Raw genomic sequence first — 25486 nt, 5'->3', positions numbered from 1 at the left:
GAATTTTTTGTGAATTCTCTATGTAATAAACGTAATAAGTTACAGCGTAATGAAAATTGCATAATTAGATCTGGACCACCCTGTATATATGTGTCAACTGCATATTGGTGCACGCTTTTCAATAGTGTGCCACTGGTGGCAGAAAATTCCAGTATTTTTGGTGCCACTCCCTTACAAATATTTAAAGTAATTTAATGAATCTATTTTCAAGCCCATTTAATCCAGTTACAGATTTGTGGGGAAGAAGCCAGAGCTGGCAGCTTTGGGAGTAAAGAAAGAATCAGACCTGGACAGAAGAACACTCAGTTATGGGACACACTCATGCATATACCCTCATTCAATCATACAAAGGTCAAATTAGTGTAAGTGAGGTCTCATTGTGTGCTAATACGTTCATCAATCCTTCCCAGAACCTACTTTGTCCAATTTATGGTCATGAGAACTGGAATCAATTCAAGCTATGCTACACACAAGACAACTACCACTGCACACGATGGCGCTGCATCACAGGACGCACTAAACAGCAAACCACAGCAGGCTAATTTACTGTCACCAACAGTACCTAGCTGTGAATGCAATTACTTGATAGAAAATGTGTTGTCTTAAGGCAGGCATGGTGGCACAGTGGTTTGCACGCTCTCTGTATGACTGTGAGGTTTTTGTCATGGATAGTCTGGTTTTCTCCAACATTCCAAAGATATGCACATTGACTAAACTAGCAGAATGCGAGTGAAAGTGGGAGTGAGCGCATAACCATGCCTGCCACTGTCCTTCCTCATTGTCTTCGATCATCCAATTAAACAAGTAGTACACTGCTAACAGTCACGAGGGCTGGAACCAGTCATATGAGCATCAGGTGCAAGGCAGGAAGCAGTTCTGAATGGGCTTCAGGTTCATCATAAAAAGCAGCCTGCCTCCATCTTGGGACAATGCAAATTTGAAATGAAACTAATTTAAAACATGCAACATTAATAAAAATGCATGTAGACACAGGGAGAGCATGCATACAACAAGGACAAGGCTGGCAGTTACACCCAATCTAGTGACACAAACAAATACAAACCATGTCATCCGTCTTTTCAAATTAATTCATGATGAAGCTTATGAAATATGTCACATAAAACATCTAATGTTTCTTAATGTGTAGCTCTGCAGAGATCACACAAATAATCACCAATTAACATGATTTTGGTACCTGCTGCATGGGAAAATGTATTTTATTCCTGAGGTCTGTTGGGTGATTTCAACTTTTTCCAGGAACCATCCACTTCCTAAAAAAAGAGATATGAAATGATAAAATAATTGTTTGCAGAATAAATGCAATTGTTATTTTTATTAATTGAAATTATAATACAATGGTATTCAGAATTTTTCTGATGTGGTAATTATTTTATACATGATAAAGTACTGTACTCCTGCTTTCATGTTTCAAATTCCTATTTTGAATCCCAGCCCAGGCATTATCTGTGTAGAGTTCTCTTCATAGATTTATTATTATTATTACTTTAATAATCACTGTCATCATCCATTTTTGAAGGGGTTTTCTCATTATATCCTAAAAATGTGCAGGCTAGTTAACTTACCATGACATGACATTTTCCAGTCCACTTAAACCACTGGGTTGGGCTCTTTGTGTATTATTTACAAGTACAAGTTTTTAAATTTGGACTGTAAGATGTATTATTTTAAGAATATATGGAAACAGTTTTGTAATTCTCTCCTTTAGTTCTGATCAGAGGTTTTATAGGTGAGTAAGACAGATTTAGAGGTAGGCCAGCTATACTCACTAGTGATGGTACCAGAGAGTAGTCAATTAGTACACGTAAGTAAGATTTTCACTGTACTCTGTACACATGACAATAATGGCCCTGTAAAACTAGAAGTGGAAAAAGAAAGTGGGAGGGAGAAGAGAGAAGCAGATGTCAGAGATGGAAACGGTCACATACCCACCTCTTCAAAAATGTCTCCAAGAGTAAGAATGTCCTAACTTTCCAAGAGATGTCAATGTGAATGTGAATGTCAATTTATTTATCTAGCACATTTAAAACAACATAGGAATGCTGTGGCCAAAGTGCTTTACAATAATAGAACAAAAAGAAAAACATACAAATAGCATAAATAGAAATAAAATATATGAACATAAATAAAATAAAATAACAAATGGAAGTAAATGTTACATAATCACAATGAGGAAACCATCAGTATTACTGAAGGTCACGGAATGCAAGTGAATAGAAATGAGTCTTTAATTTTGTTGTGAACTGTTCAATTGTAGACACCTCCTTTATGTGATGAGGTAATGAGTTCCACAGGCGAGGAGCAGCAGCTGCAAACGCTCTGCCCCCCTTAGTTTTATACTTGGTACAAGGGACAGCAAGAGACAACTGACCAGAAGATCTAAGCACTCTAGATGGCTGGTATAAAACACACAATTCAGATAAATAGGCAGGAGCAAGCCCATGTCAAGATTTAAAGACTAGCAACAAGATTTTAAAATCAATTCGAAAACTGACAGGCAGCCAGTGTAAAGAAGCTAATATTGGAGAAACAGAATCAGACTTTCTTGCCCCAACCAGGAAGCGAGTGGCAGCATTCTGGACCAACTGTAACCTGCATATCAGTGATTTGCTAATCCCAGAATACAGTGAGTTGCAGTAATAAAGGCGAGAAAAGATAAAAGCATGAGTAGCTTTCTCAAGATCCCTAAAAGATAAAAAAAAGGCTCGATCTTACCTAATAGATGAAGTTGGAAAAAGCAACTGTTGACTACAGAATTAACCTGTTTCTCAAAAGAGGGAGATATAAAGAGACAGGATTTTCTCTGCTATGTAGAGAATGGATGTGGAAGACCTGAGTCTATGTCATTTAGGATCTGTGCAAATATGTGTTTCTTCACCTTATGCCATATAATGAGGGTATATTTGATTAGTTAATTACAAGTTAATTAGCCTCTCTCAATTTGAGTTAAGTGAAAGGAGAGGTGAGCAAAAATTTGAGAGTTGCCAAATTTGATTTAATATATAACCAAGAAGGTGGAATTAGTGGTGGGCTAGTCATTACCAAGGGTCCATAGAACCAAAGCCTAATGATATAGTTCACACTATCAGGTTTGCTATGAATCAAGGTCTAAAGTTTATTAAATAGTCTTCCTTTACCCTAAAATAAGACTGAGAGGAAGGAGTGGACATTTGTCCAATATTTAAGCATTGGGGGTAATGGTAGTATGGTGATTATAAATGTAAATTGAAGAACAATGTTCATTTTAAGAACTACTCAGAGTAAAATGTAACGGGTAGGATGACCAAAAGATTGCAGAGTCTTTAAATTAAAAAAAAAAAAATCTAAAAATAATTCAATGTAATAATATCCAGAAAAATAGGGAAGAGTTCCACAACATGGTATTTACTTGACGTCCTTACTGCACAAGAGATACTGTTCAGGTAAGAGGCCTTTCGCTTCCAGCCTGAGGTCTTGTCAGGCTGAAAAGAAGTGCAGTGCATGCTGGGGAAGTCAGAACACAAAGCACGACTTTGAGTTTGTCTGATGATTTTTTTTTTACTTTTGCTTGCTTAACTGGGAATCTCGAAGAAATAACCTTGAGCTTTCTAATAACGCTATTTGAAGCGTTTTCTGTATCTTTTGCAGTTTCTCATAGTAATGTCAACATGCTCTGGTACCGGTGTGTGTGTGTGTATGACAGTATGTGTGTGTTTCTGAGTGTTTTCTCCTATTTGGGCAGGAATCCCCCAGTTCTCTCTGATTCTGCTTTTTTTAAATCGTAACTAAGAGTCACCTCTCTCTTTCTCTCTGAATCTTTGCTTGAGAACACACAACCTGCAAAACACCAGGGAGTGGACTGGTCATCAGCATTTTACTACTTCTGCTTAGACTGATTCAAGATTTATAGCACCCAGATTGTATGATTCTGTGTATCACCATATATGTGCTGATAAGGTTTTTAATATCAATTTAAATAAGAGCTTAAAAGCCAATGCCTTTGTCTAATGATTACTAGCATACCCAAAAAAGGTAGATTGTCCATTCCTTGCCCAGCTTTAGTTCCTTAAGGGCACAAAAGGACACATTTGAGAAGCCTACTACTGGTGGCAGAACTGGGTTGAAGTAAAGGAGAGAAATAAAAGACAGCCCCAGTCAGTGAGCAGCCTGCCTTTAGAGGTCCCTAGAGTTGAATATTCAGGCTATAATGCGGACACCGAGACAGGTAAGAGGTTACAGGAAACAGTTACATAGCTGGTTTTGCCTTTTCTTCCTACTCCCCATTACGTAAAGACCCTAAGAGGTTAGTTGGTACCTTTTGCTTTATGTGATCTGATGTCACGATAAACACTCACCCAGTACTGCTGCATGACTGGACTCTGGTACTCACCAAGTCTTTTTCCATCATGGCCAATTTCAATTTTGTTTAAGTTTCCCAATGGCTTTGTTTTGATTTTAAATGTGTCAATCTGTAATTTGAAAATATTCCACATTTTAAATTACAGCAAGTTCATGTATATCAAAAACAAGCTTTACAATGCTATACATGTTAATTTCAAAAACCTGCTAATATTCTTCCCCAGAACGCTGACTTGATGAGCCTGTCTCATTTACTGCTCTGTACATCTCAGGTAAGAATGACAAGCACTTGCCCAAATGTCTCATGGACCTTTAGGAGGATCTTATGCTAACCACACCCACTAAATGTAGCTAGGGGGTTATGCCAAAAACACTGATAAATGCAAAGACGAAAAACTTGCTGTATGCCCATAAGATAAAAAAATGGAATATAAAAAACCTCTAAGCTTGGAGCATACATAGAAGCAATGTATGGAATGATCTGCTTGTTAATGTGTGATACCCCCATTCGGTCTCAGGCTGGAACGTCACTACTTTAGTCTAGATGTCCTGATTAGAGCTAATGATTATCTGTGTATATTGCATTTCTGTTTGTTAGTCTATCGTACAAAAATATAAGTAATACAATAATTATGAACTGCTACTAACCTCCTTCTTTTCTTTTTCTCTTCTCTGCATCCTACTTCTAGCATTTGGTACCACTGCTCTGTTTCCAAACTATTTTGCTACCCAAGGAAAAGACAACTAAAGATACTGGAAATCTTGGAATCAACAGATTCTGCTGTCAGCATAGACAGCCCGGCATTGGATGTATTGGACAATGCACAGGACCCAGGGGGGAACAGCCAGCTGGCAGAGGTGTTCAGAACAGCGATATGTCTGACTTTGTTTTTGGCTTTCTCTGATATAACTGACCATGGACCCTCCAGAGGTTCTGGTTTCTCAAGGGATGCTGCTGACTGGAGATTTTGTTTTCCTCTTTTCTATAGTCAACAGGCCATAGTTTAACAATTAACTAATGGACAAATACTGTTGGGCTTCATTTATATTATTCCATTACAAACTACTTTATTTTCCTGTATGTTTAGACAAATCTTGGCGTTTAGCCTTAGTTCTACAATATTCAGAAAAATGTAATAAAGAAATCTGACAATCAGCTTCTACTGCATGCAAAGCTACTCAGCTGTTGTTGTCTTACTAATTTTCTACATTATTTTATGTTACAGCTGTTATGATTTCAAGACAGCATTTGTCTTTAATATAGTATAAAAACATAAGCATGAAAGAGTAATTGTCACATCACCTGGCCTTTTTCAAAAGGATCTCTTTGTTCTTCTGGAGCATTCAATAAAATTGGTTCAGAGGTTTCTTTATCACCAAAAAGGGTAATAAAAACGGAGGCGTCAGTCCCAGCTGCCAAGACATCTCCTGTGTACACGTGGATCGAGAGTTCTGTCACATCTTCATTGTCTTCAACTATCCTTTCTGACCTGCTCTCGATTTCTGTCACACTTTGCTCTGTTTTCTGCCTGTTTATTACCGTTGACAAAACAACTTCTTTATGTACAGGCGAGTCCTCATTTTCAACATAAAACTCCCTGAAAAAGAAACAACAGGTTCAATGAAATGGGTACTGAAAGGAGGTTAAATAAGTCAGATAGACTGAGCAATGCTCAAAACTGAATGTATGCCATTTAATATTAAAACCGTCAAATAAATGATTAAAAAAGCAATATGTATGACACGTGAGAAAATTGCAGTTGTCAGCATCTACAATATTTGTTTAATGTATATAGATTTAATATTTTTAATGATGTCCCTGTTATAAAATGGAATCTAATTTGGGGCTGTTTTTTGTGCTGATGCTGCCAGATAGGCTCCAGGCCACCATAACAATGAACAAATGGATTTACAATGCCTGAATCATATGTATACCAGTAACAACACACTGCTCGATAACATGCAGTGAATACACTTGACTTGACCATTCATAGTTTTCATCCTCTTTCTCTGTACGTTTAGCATTCATTTGCTCAGAGGTTGATGCGCTTGTTGCTTCCTGAGCAGCTCTTTTTTTCTCCACCCTAGCGGCCCTCTTCTTCTCTTCCTTCGTCAGCATTGTTTTGCACTAAAACTGATTAAGTCAGTGTTTGTGTTGCAATTGCTTAGTACGTTTTCTTTAATTTTTCACTTAAGCTGGCACTTAAGTCTTCAGTCTGCTTCAAGAGGTAGGGGAAGTGACGGCGAAGGTGGTAGTGAATGAGAACGGCACCCGTACGAATGCTCCACACAGTCGCCCTGCTGGCCGCTGGTGAGATTTGATTCTACAATAAAATAAAAAATAAAAATAAAAAGAGGAATAACCTTGGAGGTCAATCATCACCCTGAAAGTGGATAGTATATGTGTACTACATTTCAGGTCAACAGTTCAAATGGTTTGCAAGCTACAGGTGATTTAAAATCCTGCACAGACAAACAAACAGCCACGGTAGCGTATTATATACTGTATAAAGATGTGATCAGTCTTTTATGATTCATAATATGCTGTGAAAGAACAAGACAAAAAATAATATTTAAATAGTAATGGGTTCAGTGAGAATACGCTCTTTAAATGAGCATAATGGTACCCTATTAAAGCTTCTGAAAAACAGCAGGGACTTCTTCAGTTCTTCCAGTCATTACTGACACCATTTATGCTGTGGACTGTGGGGAACTGGGTGTTAACCGGACTCTACAGGGTGAATGGTCTGCGTCATTAAATTCCTGGCCGGGGAAAAAACTGACAAACACATGTGTCAATGTGCAACTGCTAAATCCTTATCCATGTGTCCTTACCAAATCAGTCTCCATAAGCACTGTGGTAGTCGTCTATGCCTGACAATATATCATCTTGCATATGTTAGCGTAATGAATATTGCCACACACATCCCGTACTGTATTTACAAGAGGTTACCAGGGGCAAGGTCTCCACTAGGTTGGCACAGGGGAGGTAAAAGTTCTTCATGAGATGTCCATGAGAGAGATCAGAATGTTGTGCTTGCAAGACTCTCCAAATGGTATAATACATCATTTAGGATATCCTTCAGTAAATTGCCTGTGCATGCATCACAGCAGCAAGCATCAGGGTGAGGATCAGGCAATTTAAAAAGGGTTGGATAAGCTACAGAACTGGGTAAACAGTGCAGTTTAATGGAGAAAAGTGCAGAGTGCTACAACACATGGACAACAGGAATGTCAACTTTAAATACCAGAGGTAAGACACTGGCCTACAGGAAGCAACCTCTGAGAAGGATTTGGGGTCACATTATTTTCAGCATCTAAGTAAGGTGCAGAAGCAATTAAAAAGGCAAATGAAATGTTAGGTTTTATTATAAAAACTGCTGAATATAAATTGAGGAATGTTATGCTTAGTCTATATAATGCTGAACTGCATAGTCAGAATGGATCTGGAGTGTTGCGCGTAATTCTATTCAACACGTTTCAAGAAAGACATTGCAGAAATTGTAATTGAAGCTGTGCAGAGGAGAGCAACCAAGGGCATCCCAGGACTTAAGGACATGTCCTACTCTGAAAGACTCAGAGATTTAAACTTGTTTAGCCTTGAGCAGAGGAGACTGGGTGGGGACTTTATCTAGGTCTCCAAAATTTTAAAAGGCACTGAAAAAGTAGATCCAGCAGAATTCTTTCAACTTAAGAGTAAATGATTATACTTGAGAATATTAGTGGAGATTAAGGGGAAGTGCATTTATGACAGAATCCAGAAAGCATTTCTTTACGCATACTGTTTACTATTTTGGTTCACCGCTACTATAGTTAATGGTAACTATGCTATTAGTATGAGTGTATTATATTTCTACTTTGCAGTGCCCCACGTGTACAGCCTTACCTTTATGTGAACTGCTGTTTCAAGCAAAGAAATTCACTAGCTCTGACAAGCAGGCCAAACGGTTATCTTCATATATAAGCTACCCTGTGCCGATCACCAAAACAGGTGCCTGCTCACCGAGCTGCTTTCTATTGAAGACGTCTCTTCTCAGCTGCTAACCCCTGGCAAAATGGCAGAATATGGTAGTCACCCACACCAGGTGTTCTTAATATCATACCTTGACCTAATCAAACAATATGAAATCAATATTGCTATAAAGCTAAATTAATTAAAAATATTGTTAAACCGATGGTAGCAAAAGTAGGAAATTAATTAAAAATGTCTTATTAGAAAATACTATTGTAGAAAATACAGGAGATGAAAATGTGTCTGTTCAAGTGTGGGCACAAAGCTGTTCCAGATTGTCATCAGTCCACAGAGGTCTTTCTCTGGGAATTCAGACATCTTGTTCTTATTTTCTTTTTGCGGTTCCCTTTTCTGTTCTGCCTTCTATATGTCGTATGCAAACCCAAATTTAAAGGCCTCATGTTACATGGAATTAGCAATGATAACATCAATAATCGTTTAGTGTTTTTCTTTCTCAGGCTGGTTGTCCATTCTGATCCTAATTACCCCAGGCTAATAATAAAGTTAGTTTTTCACATTCCAAAGAAATGAAACAAAATCTGAAGATTTAGGTCAATAAAAGATTAAAATTTTAGGTCAAAATCAAGCAGTCTATACTAATATTAAAATTAGTTGGTTAAAAGATGAAAAATATCAAAGATATCAACAGGTAAAATGAAGGCTTATTTAACCATTTAGGTGCATTTTGAGATATAAGATGTCACACGTGTGTCTTGGGGAACATCTTACCACTAGAATTACCAGAGTCCATGAAAAAACTCGTAGATCCGGCCCACCTTAAAACCGTTCTCACCTCTCCCCCAGCGTCTTTTGTCCTGTAAATGTGCCGATTAAGACGAGCAGCAAGCAGCTGGCTATTCCATCTCCACCGTCGTAGAACGTTCACTAAGTTCTCCCAGCTCATGCCTTGATTGATTATCTGGGAGTGAAGTGGAGTTTTCAAGTGGAAATAATAGATCATTATTTGGAACACACGCATTTCATGTTGGTTCCGTTTCTACAGTAAAACACATTTTTAAAACAGAAACTTTTTCATATTTTTGTAATAAATGTTACAAAATGTAGGCATAAACTATGGAATGTATAAAATTGATTGATTGAACCGGGGACTCTTGATTACACTTGGTTTGCGTCTGTACTTGCGCTGTTACTTAGAGTCAGATCGGGGGACGGGTTACTCAGCTTAAGCAGGAACAACGCACATGTTGATCTTTTGTTTTCTTTTAGTACATCTGCCTTCCCTGTTTATTTATATATCTAGTGACTTATCTGTCTGTCTGTCTCTCTATTACACAGTGCTCTGTCTGTGTGTTATGGATCTTAAAAATAACAGTTATAAGGACACTTGTTCATGTTAATTGCAGTCTCAATTGTTAAAAAATATTTTAAAAGGATCATCCCACATGAAAATATAATGATCTCATTAACTGACAGTGCATACCAGTTTATACATTTTATGTCCGTTTGAGGTTAAAAAGAAAATACATTAAATCATATATCAATCGACACACGCTGCACGCAGGCAATCGGGCAGTGAGAGTGGAAATAAAGACACTAGATAGATTGTATACAACAGGCAAAAATAGCAACCACTTGATAGCAGTATTAGCTATAATGAATGAAAGCATGAATTAATCAACAGAAACAACCGCAATCAACATTTTAAACTTAACGATTTACTTAAGAAAAAAAAAAAAGAAAAACGCCCAACATGCAGAAAGCAGACGCTTGCAGGTAGGCAGTGGTGCAGCCATGGTTAAAAAGAAAAAAAAATAACACTTTCTCCCTAGTGGGGAATTGAACTTGAGTCTCTGAGGCACAGTAAGCATGCTGTACTCCGAGAAGCAAATCTTAGCGTTACGCCACGGAAGCTATTGTATTGTTCTTCAACCTTTTGTGAAAGTGTTTATTTGATCTTTGGAAATCAGGCTTCATACATTCTATAGTTTATGCCTACATTTTGTAACATTTATTACTAAAATATGACAAAGTTTCTGTTTTAAGAATGTGTTTACACAGATTACTGTAGAAATGCATGTGTTCCAAATAACGATCTATTATTTCCACTCTAAAACCCCAGCAGTTGAGTCACTCCCAGATAATCAAACAAGGCATGAGCTGGGAAAACTTAGTGAACGTTCTGCGACGGTGGGGGATGGAATAGCCAGCTACTTGCTGCTCTTCTTAATCGGCACATTTAGAAGACAAAGGACGCTGGTGGAGAAGTGAGAACGGTTTTAAGGTGGGCCGGATCTACGAGTTTTTTCGTAGACTCTGGTAATTCTAGTGTTAAAGGCTCTGCTGGTGGTAATTCCGCAGCAGTCCACAGGGTGGCTCTGTATTCTAACATCTGTTCTCTTCCTCCCTCTACAGACCGGATGATTGACAACTTCACCTCCTCTGACATCACTTCTGATGTCTGCCCACCTGGACCCGCCTCTCCTGCCTGGCTTGTATTTAACTGGAAGTGTCAACGTCTTGGATAGTCTGATCTGAGTCTCATGTTGTTAGTGACATTCTTTTGCTGAAAAGATGCAATTATTTTTGTCGTTACAATATACCGGGTTGCGGTGTCGCCACAAATCTTTGTCTTTCTCTTGTCCTCTTTTACAAAGAGTTTAAATAATTGCACAGCAGTCATGAGTCTGATGATTTGTTTCAGAAGGTTATGGTCTCAAATGGTTAAAATTCAGGTGGTTCTGGGTGCACATGTAATTCTTCATATGGTATATTTCTATGCACATACACAGACATATGTAAAAAAACAGTGACAAAGTAGTCAAACATGCCTAGGTCTCCTGTAGCTACAAAAGGCCACTAAGAAGACCCAAAGGTATCAAACATGATATCAAACAATGAACCATAAAATGTGGAAAATAAAGAGCGAGGGTATGTAATGATACCATTAGCAAAAGTGAGGATCTCATTAACTTAATGATGTTAAATGTGGAGACTAGGCAAGAAAATGTAAGTAGATATCAACATGTGCCTACCTTCCTGCTGCATGCATTGTATTGGAATAACATTGCTTAATTTATTTTTGATTGATAATTTAAAGATGGCCCATCATAGTCCTGTAATGCTACATCTCTTCTTAAACCAAACATGGAATAAGATCTCATGCAGGGCAGGGCTTGAAGGCAAGATTGCTCCATACTGTAGCTCTGTATTTAATTTTATTGCCAGCCATGCCACACAAAAGCCAAGTGAAGATCTTCAAAGCATATTTTCTTGGGTCAGCTGGCAATCCCAAAGGTTAATTTATGGAAGTAAATACATTCTATCCATTTGAATAACTGAATTGTTCACTCAACTCAAGGCATCCCAATGCATTGTACCAGTAACTTAGCCTGAGGTGAAATGAACAATGCACAAACCTTAGGCTTGGATTTTCTGAATATAAGGAAAAAAAGAAACATATAAAGGGTTAGGTTTTTACAATTGAATAGACGCCCTGTTCATTATATACTGTAGCTCAAGCTCATAGCATGACACAAAGGGCAAGTTTAGCAAAAGGTAAACTGAATTCCAGCTGCTGAAAAAAAATGTATTAAATAAAGTGGTAGTGCAGAGGGATTTCCTCTTCCACACAGCCTGCTTGGCTTATTTCATTGTTCTGTTGCATTGAGGGTGCGACACAATGGTAAAGCGTGAGGTGTGATCTGAAGATACCCTTAAACTAACATTTTCCTTGAGGCTACCATTCAAAAAAGAAAAAGAGATCTGATCTGCCTTGCTGTGTTCATCAGCTTGTGTGGGCACAACTGAGGCACGCCAACACGTTTGAAGTTGTTGTACTATTTTATGTAATATTTCTTCTTTAAAGACATCCAGCAACTAGATTCTAACTAGCTGTAAAAATATCTATTAGAAATACCTATAAATCAATAATCTGCCAAGAAAAAAACACTAATACTACTTTTCTGGTCTTCTTCACATTATGCTGTACTTTTATTTATGGCATATTAAGTATATAATTATTATAATATATACAATTTTAGATGGATGTTGTTGTCAGTAGTCCAATGTTTTATTTTATTTTATTTAATTCAGCCCAAATGAAAGTAATCTTAAGAGCGGGAAGGTTAAGCAGCAAGTGTTTGAGTAAACCAACGAGATCAAACTGCTCCATAAAATGTTATTCCTCATAGCCAGTGTCGGTTGTCAAAATTTACCAAGGCACTTTTACAGACAATTTGCTGTATTTGCCGGTGACCTGAAAATTTGCTTTGTCAAAGGTTTAAACAAACTTTCTTCCATATGCCCCATGATGCTTCCCGAAGTAACTGTGACATCACAGAGCTGTAGCACCAATAGTTAATGGTGGTGTCACAACCCTATAAGTACCTGCCCAATCAGCTTTTGTACCGGTATACTGATGTGGAGGGGGGCCCCCACTCTTGGAGTTTCAAGCGCAGTGATACTTTCACAGTTAATAGAGAAGCTGGGGGATGATCTGTGTGATATGGTGTTTCAAGGGCCGCAATACCAATTGACAATCTCTGGGGGTTCACCGCCTTGAAGTTTCAAGCACTGCAAAACTTTCACATTCAATCATCAGGCAGGCGGGTTCTTTGATTTGCCGGGTGCAAGCCAGTATACCAGAAGAGACTGGCATTACACACAACACTGCCAGTGCACTACTTAAAATATTGGAGAAGTGCTGGTACTCCATTCTGGCAGTAGCAGTCCACTACAAGCACTACCTGATCAATACTCCAAGCAGATTTTCCACTCGCAGTATTTTCATTTGAGTAGTGCATTGGCGGACAATAATATTATAATATTGCATAGATTCTTTGTACAGTGCATCTTCTCTTCTGGATTGAGCATGTTATGCTCTCACTATGTAGTGCAGAATGGGTAGTGACGGGAACAGCCCCCCCAACTATATAACGCTGATCCCTTGCATCATTCTGTAGGTGTTAGTTAGTCATAGGGGTAGAAGCTTGGGGGACACAGAGTGATAAAGTACTTGGAGTATAAAATTGTATTTCTGGGAGGCACAGTGGCACAGCTCAGGTCACATTTTTGCTTAATACAATTGATCCAACATAGCTGGTAGATGATTCCCTAGACCTCAGGGACACTTAAAAGACTACTAAACCATTATAATCCACCCAAAACTAGTTCCGTTTCTCCTTCCACATTGATTTGACTGTATTTCACAGAGTTTGCTGAAATTCTCGAACATTTTCTTGTTTTCTTTGAACACAAGGTGAAGCAAATTCAACGGTGTTTGCTCATCATTACTTATAACAATAACATGCAAGGGGACAGGATACTATTATTGTAAATTCCCATTTCTGCTGTTGTTCTTCCCATGTCTTGTAGTGCTTAGAGCAAATGATCTCTTTTCCCACTACCCACATAACAGAGGCACCCTACTATTTTTCTTGCACTCACCCATCCTTCAAGTTTAGTACTACTCATGGATTTAAGCAACTGACATATAAGGACATTAGGTGATATTACACAAGTGTGACTAGGAAGGAGCTGAATGGGCCAAGTGGAGGTAATTACCCACCATGCCAAGGGGCGGCGGGGTGCACTAAACCTACCTCTATTATCTCTGCAGGACAAATACAGTAAAACCTGCCTGATTTAACATCACTTCCAGTTCCGGCACCCAGACTGATGTCACTTTCAGTTCCGGTGCCCAGACTGATGTCTCTTCCAGTTCTGGCCAGAAAACATCAATTCCGGTTCACGGCTTATAAAACCACCATCTTTCAAAATCTCATCAGTTCAGTACTAGAACTGAACCTAAACAAAGCAACTTTGTTTTCTTTACCCTTTTGCAGCCAGGGACAATATACGGGAGGCTACCCCAAACCTTTATCATGTGTTGAGACTACTTCTTTTACAGTGACTTGACCACGTACACACAGTGAATTGAAGGTGTATATTGAACCAGCAGCCTTGTGGTTGAAAGTTCAGTGTTCTAGGCACTAGGCCACATTGCAATAAAAATAATTATAAGGGAATCCTGTATAGAGATAATTAGGGTGCAGTGGAATATTAGGAGTAGCCTTAGAGATTGAACATCCCAGAACAATTATTTGAAGTAACCTTTTAGTGAGGACAGAGAGGCCCCACAAGGGAATTTGAACAAATGTTTTTTTTTTTAGCACTATAAAATTCAATGGCTGTCAATGAAATTTTGAATGGTTTGGGCTCAACATATGCTTAAGATGTGAACCCACAAAATTAACTCGTTGGACCCCCAAAAGAATGAAAATGAAAATTGTGAGTTTCGTGTAAAGGTGGAGTCCTTGCAAATAATTTTTAAAAGCATGTTACAGTGTTATAAATCACTCCGTGCCCATTACTGGGTTGTAGGGTTAAGTGGCAACTGGGCGACAGTCAACTCGGCAAAAAGACAAGTCGGCGAAAGACAATTCAGCGAAGAAACAACTTGGCGAAATACAACTTGGTGATTTCCTTTACCAGTAAGGTAATAGGTTGAAAGAGATTTTTAAATTATATTTTGTCACACATGTGCGATTAGGAGGCAGTCAGAGAGACTAAAGGTGAGTGAAACATCGCGAGAGAAGGGGTTGTCACATGGTGCTTACCTGAACTCTTTTTGCCAACAGAAACCAAGACGGGAAATAATAAATCAACTTTCGGGTTTTCAAGATGACCGCGATGACGTCACTTCTGGCCATCCCTGATGACGTCACTTCCGGCCAACTCTGATGATGTCACTTTCTGTAAAGCTTCCAGACTGCCAACCATTTCCTGTCACATGTTTTTTCTTTTACATATAAACGCCATTTTGTTTAAATTATGTATTCACTATAATTCAAGACTTTGAATCAACATCTTTTTTTTTGCTTATTGTCTCACCGACAATATATGGGGACGGTCCCCAAACCTTTATTTTTGTCTAAAGCAATTATTTCAATCACAATTTAAATGACAAAGTGATTTAAATTGTTGAAAATAAATTTATATAATTGACAAACAAACATTATACTGCAGATGGAACAAACTCTATCTTACATTATCTTCTGCAACTAAAATTGCTAATCCTTTATATAAATTGTATTGATTGTAATCGTATGATAACGTTATTTAGAATACAAAAGGTGACCTGCGAGTACGGCCTAAGGAATACCTTTACTCTCAACGTATTGGGACTCTCATAAAGCAGGTGATTCTGTGGATTTTCCGGCGCCCTACGTTGTTATTTAAATATCATTAAAAAATCTCTTTGAACCTAACTATTACCTAACTGGTGAAAGATGTTGCCTTTTTTCCGAGTTGTCTTTTCAGCAAGTTGTCTGTCGCTGAGTTGTCTTTTTGCCGAATTGTCTTTTCACCGAGTTGTCTGTCTCCCAGTTGCCCCTGAATGGAGTTGCAGCCACCAGACAGCTCTTCCCAGCTGGGGTGGAAAGAGAGTACTAGATTACTGTAACGCACTCCTCTCAGGACTACCCAAAAAAGACATAAATTGTTTGCAACTAGCGCAGAATGCAGCTGCTAGAATTCTAACTATAAAAAGAAAATCCGAACACATTTCTCCAGTTTTGATGTCACTACACTGGTTACCTGTGTCATTCAGGATTGACTTTAAAATTCTGCTTATGGTTTATAAAGCCTTAAATAATCTCGCCCCATCTTATATATCGGAATGTCTGACACCCTATATTCCAAATCATAACCTCAGATCATCAAATGAGTGTCTGCTTAGAATTCCAAGAACAAAACTTAAAAGTGGTGAGGCGGCCTTTTGCTGTTATGCACCTAAAATCTGGAATAGCCTGCCAATAGGAATTCGCCAGGCTGATACGGTGGAGCACTTTAAAACACTGCTGAAAACACATTACTTTAACACGGCCTTCTCATAACTTCACTGTACTTAAAATCCTAATACTCTGTATATCCAACTCATTATAATAATTATTCATGGTGGCTCTAAAATCTGTACTAACCCCTACTCTCTCTTCTGTTTCCTTTTGTCCTTGCGCCACCATCTTCTACTCAAAGCACCGTGATGTTCCAACAATGATGGATGGATTAAAAGCCAGAAGTCTACGTGACCCTCAACATCCAGTGACTCCGTGAGAACCCTAACTACAAAGAGGACTGTTTCATTTATGTTAGGTAGAATGCCCAGAGGGGACTGGGTGGTCCCGTGGCCTGGAACCCCTGCAGATTTTATTTTTTTCTCCAGCCGTCTGGAGTTTTTTTTTGTTTTTTCTGTTCACCCTGGCCATCGGACCTTACTCCTTTTCTATGTTAACTAATGTTGTCTTATTTTAATTTCTTATTTTGTCTTTTATTATTCTTTTCTTCATTGTGTAAAGCACTTTGAGCTACTTTTTGTATGAAAATGTGCTATATAAATAAATGCTGTTGTTATTGAAAGGCAGTAGAGTCTGTGAGCTGTTGACAGGCTGAACAGGGTTAGGTTTAGGGTCTCTTTTGTCTTCTTGGTTATGATCTATTTTCCATCTTTGGCTTGGACTCATTACCCAGGTCCCATGTGTTTGTTGGCAGTATGCTACCCTTAGCCCCTCCTTCCACAAGCCATTTTTCTCCATGACCCCACCCACCCATCATCTGGTACTGAGTAATATTAATAGGGTTTTAGTCACGTGATCATGGTGGCTTAAGAAATTAAAAGAAATGGTGTATAGAGCTCTTTGCTGAAGAATTATGCATTGTTGCTTCTGCAAAAGTGTCTAGTCTACTTGGTCCCATTAATAGTGTTGTCTGCTGTTGCCTGTTTTGATACCACTACCTATTCTTTGCTGTCGGCTTGTGGGTGGGCCTCTTCCCCGTTATTTGGATAATATTCTTGAATTATGGATTTTGATAAAGTACCTTTGTTTTGCTTACTAGTTATGGTTCCTCTTGTGCCTTCTCTCCTTGAACAGCACCTCTACTTTAGTGAAAGGTAAATGCTGTGAATGATGGAGCTTATAGCCATTGATTCATTATTATTTGGCTAGACATTACGTTTATTTAAACCACAGCCCAGACTGCGTCACATTCAGTGGCACTTGTTATGTCTTTCATTGTCAAAGGGACTGATGAAAACCATGTCCCCATTTCTACTCTGATGTACATCTGTGCAAGAAAACCCCCATTATAGTGTCTGTGTGTCTTCATTCCCATCTTGACATTTAGCACGTAAAAGAGGCATCATATTTTAGACAAGTATGTCTAATACAGTATGGACTTGTAGTAAGATTTAGTTTAAACATTTGGATACATAGATGTCTATGTTTCATCTGATAATTTTGAAAGCTAACAAAGAGAGGTAAAATGAGGCCTTGGTTCCAAGAAACTGAACAAAGTCTTGACAGCAGGTAAACTGTGGGCAAAGAAACAGAAATATACAACATTGTACTTATTATTCACTTGACTGCTTTTACAACTAAGCCCCACTAGGGGGAGCCACAATCAATTTATTTATTTTTGAATCCAACAACCTTTAAACCCTCACATAGACCGCCTTCTGGATTTGTGTTAATTTGACTACTCCAGAAAGGAAATAACAATTGGATGCAGTTATAAGGAAGGCAAATGCTAAACCTGAAAGATGGCTGAGTATGAAAGCAACAGCTGGGTGCCTTAGTTGTTAACTGGGAACTGGGCACTGGGAACAGAGATCAGTTGCTCTAAGCACAACAAGATGAGAATAACATCAGAATGAACAAAAAAACAGTTTTCTGTTCACATTTTTAGGAAATCATGTACTGGAAAAGCTGGAAACATTGATATATGTTGTGTATTCAAAGAGTTAGAGACACAGTGGGCTACAGAGAGGTAAAAACCAAGGTCTTCAAACTTTTCAAAGCTTTTATTATTACAGACAAAATTAAATTTTCACTTGAAGTTAATGAAAATGAAAATATATGCTTTGAGGTTGGGGTGTGACAAGCTCAACTATAGTACCATTTTTTATATAAAAAAAATACATTGTTGTCTTTTGGTGAAGATGCTGAAATTTTAAATAGTAGCAGGGTGAGCAGATTTATGGTAGACATACAAACTGGTTTAGCACTAACAATAATAACAATTCGTTACATTTATATAATGCTTTTCTTACTGCTCAAAGTTCTTTACATAGACATAGAGGAACCACTTCAACTACCCATTAGCTATTATATGGTGAAGGGGTTAGGGAGATAGCCAATTAAAGACAGGGAAGGCTTAGGGGCCAGAATGACCAAGCTGTGGTGGGAAGTTTAGCCAGGACATCTGGATAAACCCAAGTCTTTTTGAAAGATGCTCTGGGATCTTTAGTGACCTCAGTTTTATATTTCATTTGAAGGATGGTGCTAGTTTTACAGCAGAGTGCCACACCACAGGGTAAGCACTCCCTGATTGCCTCACCAATGCCTCTTCCAGCATCATCCAAAGCTTTTCTATCTAATTACTGGCAAGGCCTGAAAATGTTTAGCTTACGGAGGATGAACTGTTCTAACCCGCAGGTGATATGGCTGCTGAACATACCAGAACATATGCAGGGTAATCACAACCATAACGGATTAGAGATAAATTTCAAAAGGTCTTTCACTCCAATGCATCTAGAATATCTTAGTTTCTACCATAAACCAGAAGAAACGATGATTAAAAGGCACACCGCATGCTGATATTTCACCAAAATCATCTCTAGTGTTACTCTAAGAAACACAGCTCAGAATGCTACCATATACATTTCAGTTTAACAATTTAGGAAAAGCATCATTCTTTTCAGGAATCTGTAAATATAGTACTACAAGAAAAGTGCAATTATTTTATGACCTGTAAATGGGCTGCCCCTTCATGCCCCAGACACAACCTAACACACACATCATGGGTTCAAATAAATATTTTCATATGATGAAACAGCTTCTCTCAGGCTCCTTCTTTCCACAATACAATTCATTTTGTTTTTCAGGCGGGCATTGTCCTCCTTCTCTTCCAACTCTAACTGTCCTGGGTGAGGTGGAATGACTTCTTTTATGGCTGACTCAGGAGTACTTCCGGTTCCACAATATTACACCCAGGAAGCATTTCTGAGCCAGGCAAAAACCCCCTGGTGGCTCCCAAGAAACCCAGCAGACTGCACATTGGGCCTATAGCTCTACTGTATCCCTGTTGAGCTGGAGGTCCACCAGAGGGATGATACTACCTATTGTGTTGTGGGAATCACATGACAGTGGGAGGCAGTCTCTTTCTACCATTTCATCATAATATTCTGAGTTGGAAAGGGGCGTCCACCATCCAATTATTAGGAAAGCCACGACTTTTGAAGCACCTGGGCAACAATTCTTGTGTGCATTGTGTCTCTAATCTTAGTTACTATAGCTTGTAACATTTTTTGAGTTCTCACAGGTCAGTTGGTCACCGCCCTCACAATCACTTCTTGCACAATCATTCAGATTTTGTGGACAGCCTGTACTAGTGAGATTGACAGCCATGCCACAGTCTGCTTCGTAATGTTTGATTTAGCTGGATATTCAGTGACTTGGATATTTACTTGTCTCTATTCATTGACTTGTGCTTTTCAATTACTTTTTTCCAGAGCTGCTTGGAGTCTTCTTTTGTCGTCATTGTGTAGGCTAGGTCACCATACTGACTCACAAGAAACTGGTTCTTCCTCATTCAGAGACATTTATAATACGGTCCATTTACTGCCTTGACTACAGACCGGTAACTTCTAAAACCATTTGATGGCACCAGTGATGACTCAGTTGTGTCACATACAGTATTTAGGTGTGTTTTATATTTGTAATTCATTTAGACCACTTTGCAGTACAGAGTAATGGGGATTGTGGAAGAGAGGTGAAAAAGAGAGTGCAGGCAGGGTGGAATGTGTGGAGAAGAGTGTCAGGAGTGATTGTTGGCATACAAAGTCAGAGAGGCAAGATTGCGTTGGTTTGGACATGTGCAGAGAAAAGATGCTGGGTATATTGGGAGAAGCATGTTAGAGATAGAGCTGCCAGATAAGAGGAAAAGAGGAAGGCCAAAGAAAAGGTTTATGGAGTGGTGAGAGAGGACATGCAGGTGATGGGTGTAACAGAACAAGATGTAGAGGACAGAATGATATGGAAGAATATGATCCGCTGTGGCAACCCCTAACGGGAGCAGCCGAATGAAGAAAAAGAAGAAGAAGAAGAAGAAGAAAAAGAAGAAGAAGAAGAAGCAGAATTTAGACCACTTGGCAGACATTAGTTTCACTTTGATATTAAAGAATTTTTCTGTTGGACAATGTCAAAAAAGCCGAATTAAATCCATTCTGATTCAATGTTGTATAACAATAAAATGTGAAACTTCCAAGAGCACTGTATGTATTTATACATACTTATAAATATACTCAGTAATCTATCAAATCAAATTATTAGGTACACCTATGCAGAACCAAGCAGAGCTCCTATCCTTATCCAGAACAGTCTGAATGCTTAAAGTCGTAGATTCAACAAGGCACTGGAAAAATCATTTGGGGGTTTTAATCAATGCTGACTTGACTTAATGTCATTGATTATTAGGCCATACATTCATGCCGTGATCTTCCCATTCTATCTCATCCCAAATTAATACAAACTGATAGCTAAAGGAAACTGAAAGAAGGAGCCATACAGGGAACTATAGATGATAGAAGTCAGAGTTCAAAAAGAGGTCAGTCTAAGAATATTTTTGTATTTGTGAGTCTCACGACTCCCAGACATCAAACAACAGGAAGGACAGTGGCAACTCCAGAATTTCAGTTAGAACATTAGAAAGATTTATAAAAGAACAGTCCATACAACCAAACAATTCTTGGCAGTCCTAACCACTTAGTCAGTCAGACAGTCTTTATCCAACCTGCTATATCTTATCACAGGGTCATGGGGGTCTGCTGGAGCCAATCCCAGCCAGCACAGGGCACAAGGCAGGAACAAATCCTGGGCAGGGTGCCAGGCCACCACAGGGCACACACACACACGAAGCACACACTAGGGACAATTTAGAATCGCCAATGCACATAACCTGCATGTCTTTGGACTGTCGGAGGAAACCCACACAGACACTGGTAGAACATGCAAACTCCACGCAGTGAGGACCGAGGAAGCGAACCCAGGTCTCCTTACTGTGAGGCAGCAGTGCTACCACTGCGCCACCGTGCTGCCCTCCTAACCACTTAATTCTTCCAAAATAACATCAGGTCAAGTTCTGAGGGTCACTAAAGTCCTACTGTCTACCACACTACTTTGTAACTTACTTCATGTGCCCCTGGTTCTCTGTCTGAAGAAAAACATTCAAATGTTTGTGCGTAATTTATCCGTAACAAGTTTCCTACTGTCCACTGTAGTAATTTCAGTCATAATCTAACACACTTCCATCATGTCTCCTCTTAATCTCATTTTGCTTAATTCTTAATGTTTTCTGAAAACTGTCTGGAAGTAGATAGTGTTCGGTCCAATATGACTCCTAAATCCTTCTCATGAGGTGTACTTTCATTTTTCAGCCCTCCCACTCCTGTCCAAGACCATCTGTAATGATTCAGCAGATTCCAGTTTATCTGCCCATTCTCTTAGCTTAGTATCATCTGCAAATTTGACTAACTTTTTTTAAATATTGCTTTTCAACTCATTTATATATATTAGAAATAGCAGTGGCCCTATCATCATTCCTAACTTCACCTGATTCTATTAAGGTGCCTCCATCACCCTCTGCTTTCTGTGTCTGAACCAATTCTGCACCCATCTACACACAACACCCTGAACTCTCACTTCTTTTAGTTTGATGCCTAACCTCAATGTGGCACCTTATCAAATGCGTCTTGAAAGTCAAGAAAAAAATATTATATGCACCACTTTGATCATATCCTTCTATTCCTTCCTCATAGAATTCCAGCAAGTTAGTAAAACACAACCTCCATCATGTGAACCCATGCTGACTGTTCAGTAGAACTTGTATTCTTGTTTGGTGTTGCTTAGTCTTATCCTTAATAATCTTTCCATTATTTTACCTGTGATGCACATTAACCTTCTGGCCTAATGTTCCTTGGATCTGCCCAATCTGGCTTTTTAATAATAAATTAGAGAATATTTGCCATTTTCCAGTCCCTTGGAATTTCCCCATTACCTAGTTCAAAAATTTGGGGTTGCTGTTTACTTTATAGGGTTCATTTTTATATGTAACGAATATCACATTTGTTACATGTGTCATGAAAAACCACACATTAATTGTGGTAATGTTAACATTGAATTTTTCAACTGTACAATAAAAATCCCGACAAAAAGTAGGGAAATCAAGCAATGATATTAATATTGGAGAATTAATAGTATAGTAAATGCAAACAGTATAGTAACAGGGCAGCTCCTACAGGATTTTTGCAAAACACAAGCAAATGATAAACATAAGGAGCAATACAATTATTAAATAAAACAATTTCCAAAAGAAAGCCCCTAAGGGCCATTTACAAAGAAGTCTGTCTTGGGTAGTTGGTTTAGTGCATTATCCATTTTCACATACAGGCATCAATAAACAGTCTATTTCTGCACTGCACTAACTATGTGATCAATTGCCAGTTATGCTGCATACATATATTGTGCAATTAATTTACCAAAATAAAGCTGTCATTGCTTTATTTCCTTATTTTTGGTAAAAGTTTTCTTTCCTTGTACAAATCAAAATGTTAACATTAAGACAGGTATTGTGTGATATTTGATGTCAGATGTAATGTGATATATGCGTATATACATACTAGGAGGCTAGTGGGGATGCCCATGTGGAAGTGGGTATGCTGGCATCTCAGCTGGGAAGGACCAAAGATCCCTACCCAGTCAGAAGGCCAGGATAATGGAGAAATGGGGGTAAAATCTGCTCTGACTATTGCCTCCCCCAATATGCTAGAGGGCAGCATCCCTGGGCTTTGGTGCCCATTCAGACATCTGCAGGGTATGCTGGGAATTGTAGTTCCATGGATCAACCCAATTGGGTTCTCTGGTTGCCACCACGGGGTGCTGCAGAGGAGCATAACTTCTACTTTGTGGGGTTCCTGATTGACTTGGAAGTGTTTCTGGAAAGACTCCCAGGTGTCGGGTTAAAGGAGCTGCTCTGCCTCATACAGGTTAGTTAAGGTTAGGTGGAAGAAGGACGACACTCACCTGGGAGAAGTGGAGGAGGCAATGAAGGAGAATGAGACAGAGACTGAAAAGAGAATACTAGTTTATATACAACCTGTGAGAAGTCTTTGTAAGGTATTGTTGTTAATAAACCTTGTGTTTGAACCCGGGACTTGTGTGCTTGCAATTGTGTCTGAGGTTTAGGGCGTTACACCACCCGCTAATATTCACAATATATATACAGTCACACAATGTTATGTAGGGGACAGCTTAAGGGCTCTGGTGATGGTAATTTTCCACCGCTTCAGGGGTTGGTGCTGTGTGCTGCTGTCTTTTGTTTTCCTCCTTCTGCAGACCGGAACATTGATGTCTACACAACCATTGACGTCACTTCCAGTGTTAGCCCCTCTGGACCCACCTCTTCCTGCTGGAAAAACTCATAACCTGAAGATTTGCCATATTAATTCAGGTCTGTTTTGCACTCATGTCTGGAAAGACATTATCAATCTTACTCAATCAGCAGTTATTTTCTTAACTGTTTTTCAAATTATACGGGGTCATGATGCTGTCCCAAACCTTTTCATGTGTTCTTGTATCTCACTCTGTGTCTAAGGATCTGCACTGCTATCTGGAATGTTGTCAGTTCAAATCTCGTTACGGCCAGAAGGAATCCTACTCCTCTGGACCCTTGAGCAAGACCCGTAAACTGAAAATTGATCCGGGGTGCTGTGCAATGGCTGACACTGCGCTCTGACCTCCAAAGGTCAGGCGGAAAGACAAGTTTCCCAAAAGGGATTAAATAAAGTCTAATAAATCAAAATAAAAAAAAATAAAGTATATACAAAAAATAAAGGTATATCAAATATACACACATATGTATACACACCCCCAAAAAAACACTCAGGTGGCACAGTAGCACAATGGTAGTGCTGCTGCCTTGCAGTAAGGAAACCAGGGTTTATGTCCTGGGTGTTGCCTGTGTGGAGTTTGCATGTTCTCCCCATGCTCACATGGGTTTCCTGTAGGTGCTGTTTTAAAAGGCGATGTGCCATCAGGTAACTTGCCATTGTGAAAATGTCCCTAGTGAGTGTGTGTGTATGTGTGCGTTTGCCCTGTGGTGGGCCAGCAAGCCTTCCAGGTGTTATTCCTGTGTTGCGGCCAATGATTGCTAAACCTGCCCAGGATAAATGAGTTAGAAAATATATATATCTATATATATCTATATACATGTATATATACATATATGTATATATATATATATACATATATACATATGTCAGCTTCATGAGTATTTGAACATTGATGCAATTTTTGTAATTTTCTCTCTCTATACCATCACAATGGATTTCAAATTAAGCAATCATGATGTGACAGAAGTATAAAATTTCAGCTTTAATATAAGGTGCTTTAGCAAAAGTATTGCATTAAGCTTTCAGAAATTACAGTCATTTTTCACACTGCCCCTCCATTTTCAATGGCTAAAAAGTAACTGAACGAAGTAATATAATATAAAATATATGTATCGTCAGCGGTGGTCTGGTTTTCTGCCCGGGGTTTGTTTCCTACCTTGTGCCCTGTGTTGGCTGGGATTGGCTCCAGCAGACCCCCGTGACCCAGTAGTTAGGATATAGCAGGTTGGATGATGGATGGATGGCTGGATATACGAATTGTTTTAATACTTGGATGAAAATCCTTTGCAGTCAATGACTGCCTGAAGTCTGAAACCTATGGACATCACCAAATGCCGAGTTTCCTCCCTAGGCCTTTACTACTGCTGCCTTTAGTTGCTGCTTATTTGTTGATCTTTCTGCCTTCACTTTTGGCTTCAGTAACTAAAAAGTATGCTCTATTGGGCTGGGACCAGATGATTGACTTGGCCATTGAAGAATATCCCATTTTTTTACCTTGAGAAACTCTTGGTTTGTTTTCGCAGTATGTTTTGGGTCATTATCCATTTGTACTGTAAAGGGCCTTCCAATCAGTTTTGCAGCAAGTGGCTGAATCTAAGCAGAGAGTATAGGCCTATACACTTCAGAATTCATCCTGCTACTTCTGTCAGCAGTCA

The 25486-nt window shown here is 38.9% G+C and overlaps 1 protein-coding gene across 1 annotated transcript in view; it reads right to left on the bottom strand.

Annotated features, from left to right (window-relative positions):
- Positions 1–25486, bottom strand: part of LOC120529864 (lipoxygenase homology domain-containing protein 1-like) — a 419576-nt gene that overhangs the window by 15036 nt on the left and 379054 nt on the right. Inside the window, exons 56-58 of the mRNA XM_039754083.1 lie at positions 5660–5954; positions 4388–4466; positions 1196–1271 (exon numbers count right to left, since the gene is read on the bottom strand). Of these exons, the coding sequence (XP_039610017.1) occupies positions 1196–1271; positions 4388–4466; positions 5660–5954 (450 nt within the window). The remainder of the gene's footprint in view (positions 1–1195; positions 1272–4387; positions 4467–5659; positions 5955–25486) is intronic.

Source organism: Polypterus senegalus, chromosome 5, assembly GCF_016835505.1.
Source record: "Polypterus senegalus isolate Bchr_013 chromosome 5, ASM1683550v1, whole genome shotgun sequence".
Lineage (NCBI taxonomy): Eukaryota > Metazoa > Chordata > Cladistia > Polypteriformes > Polypteridae > Polypterus > Polypterus senegalus.
The sequence above is the reverse complement of the archived record's forward strand: the minus strand, read 5'-3'. Positions and strand labels throughout refer to the sequence as shown.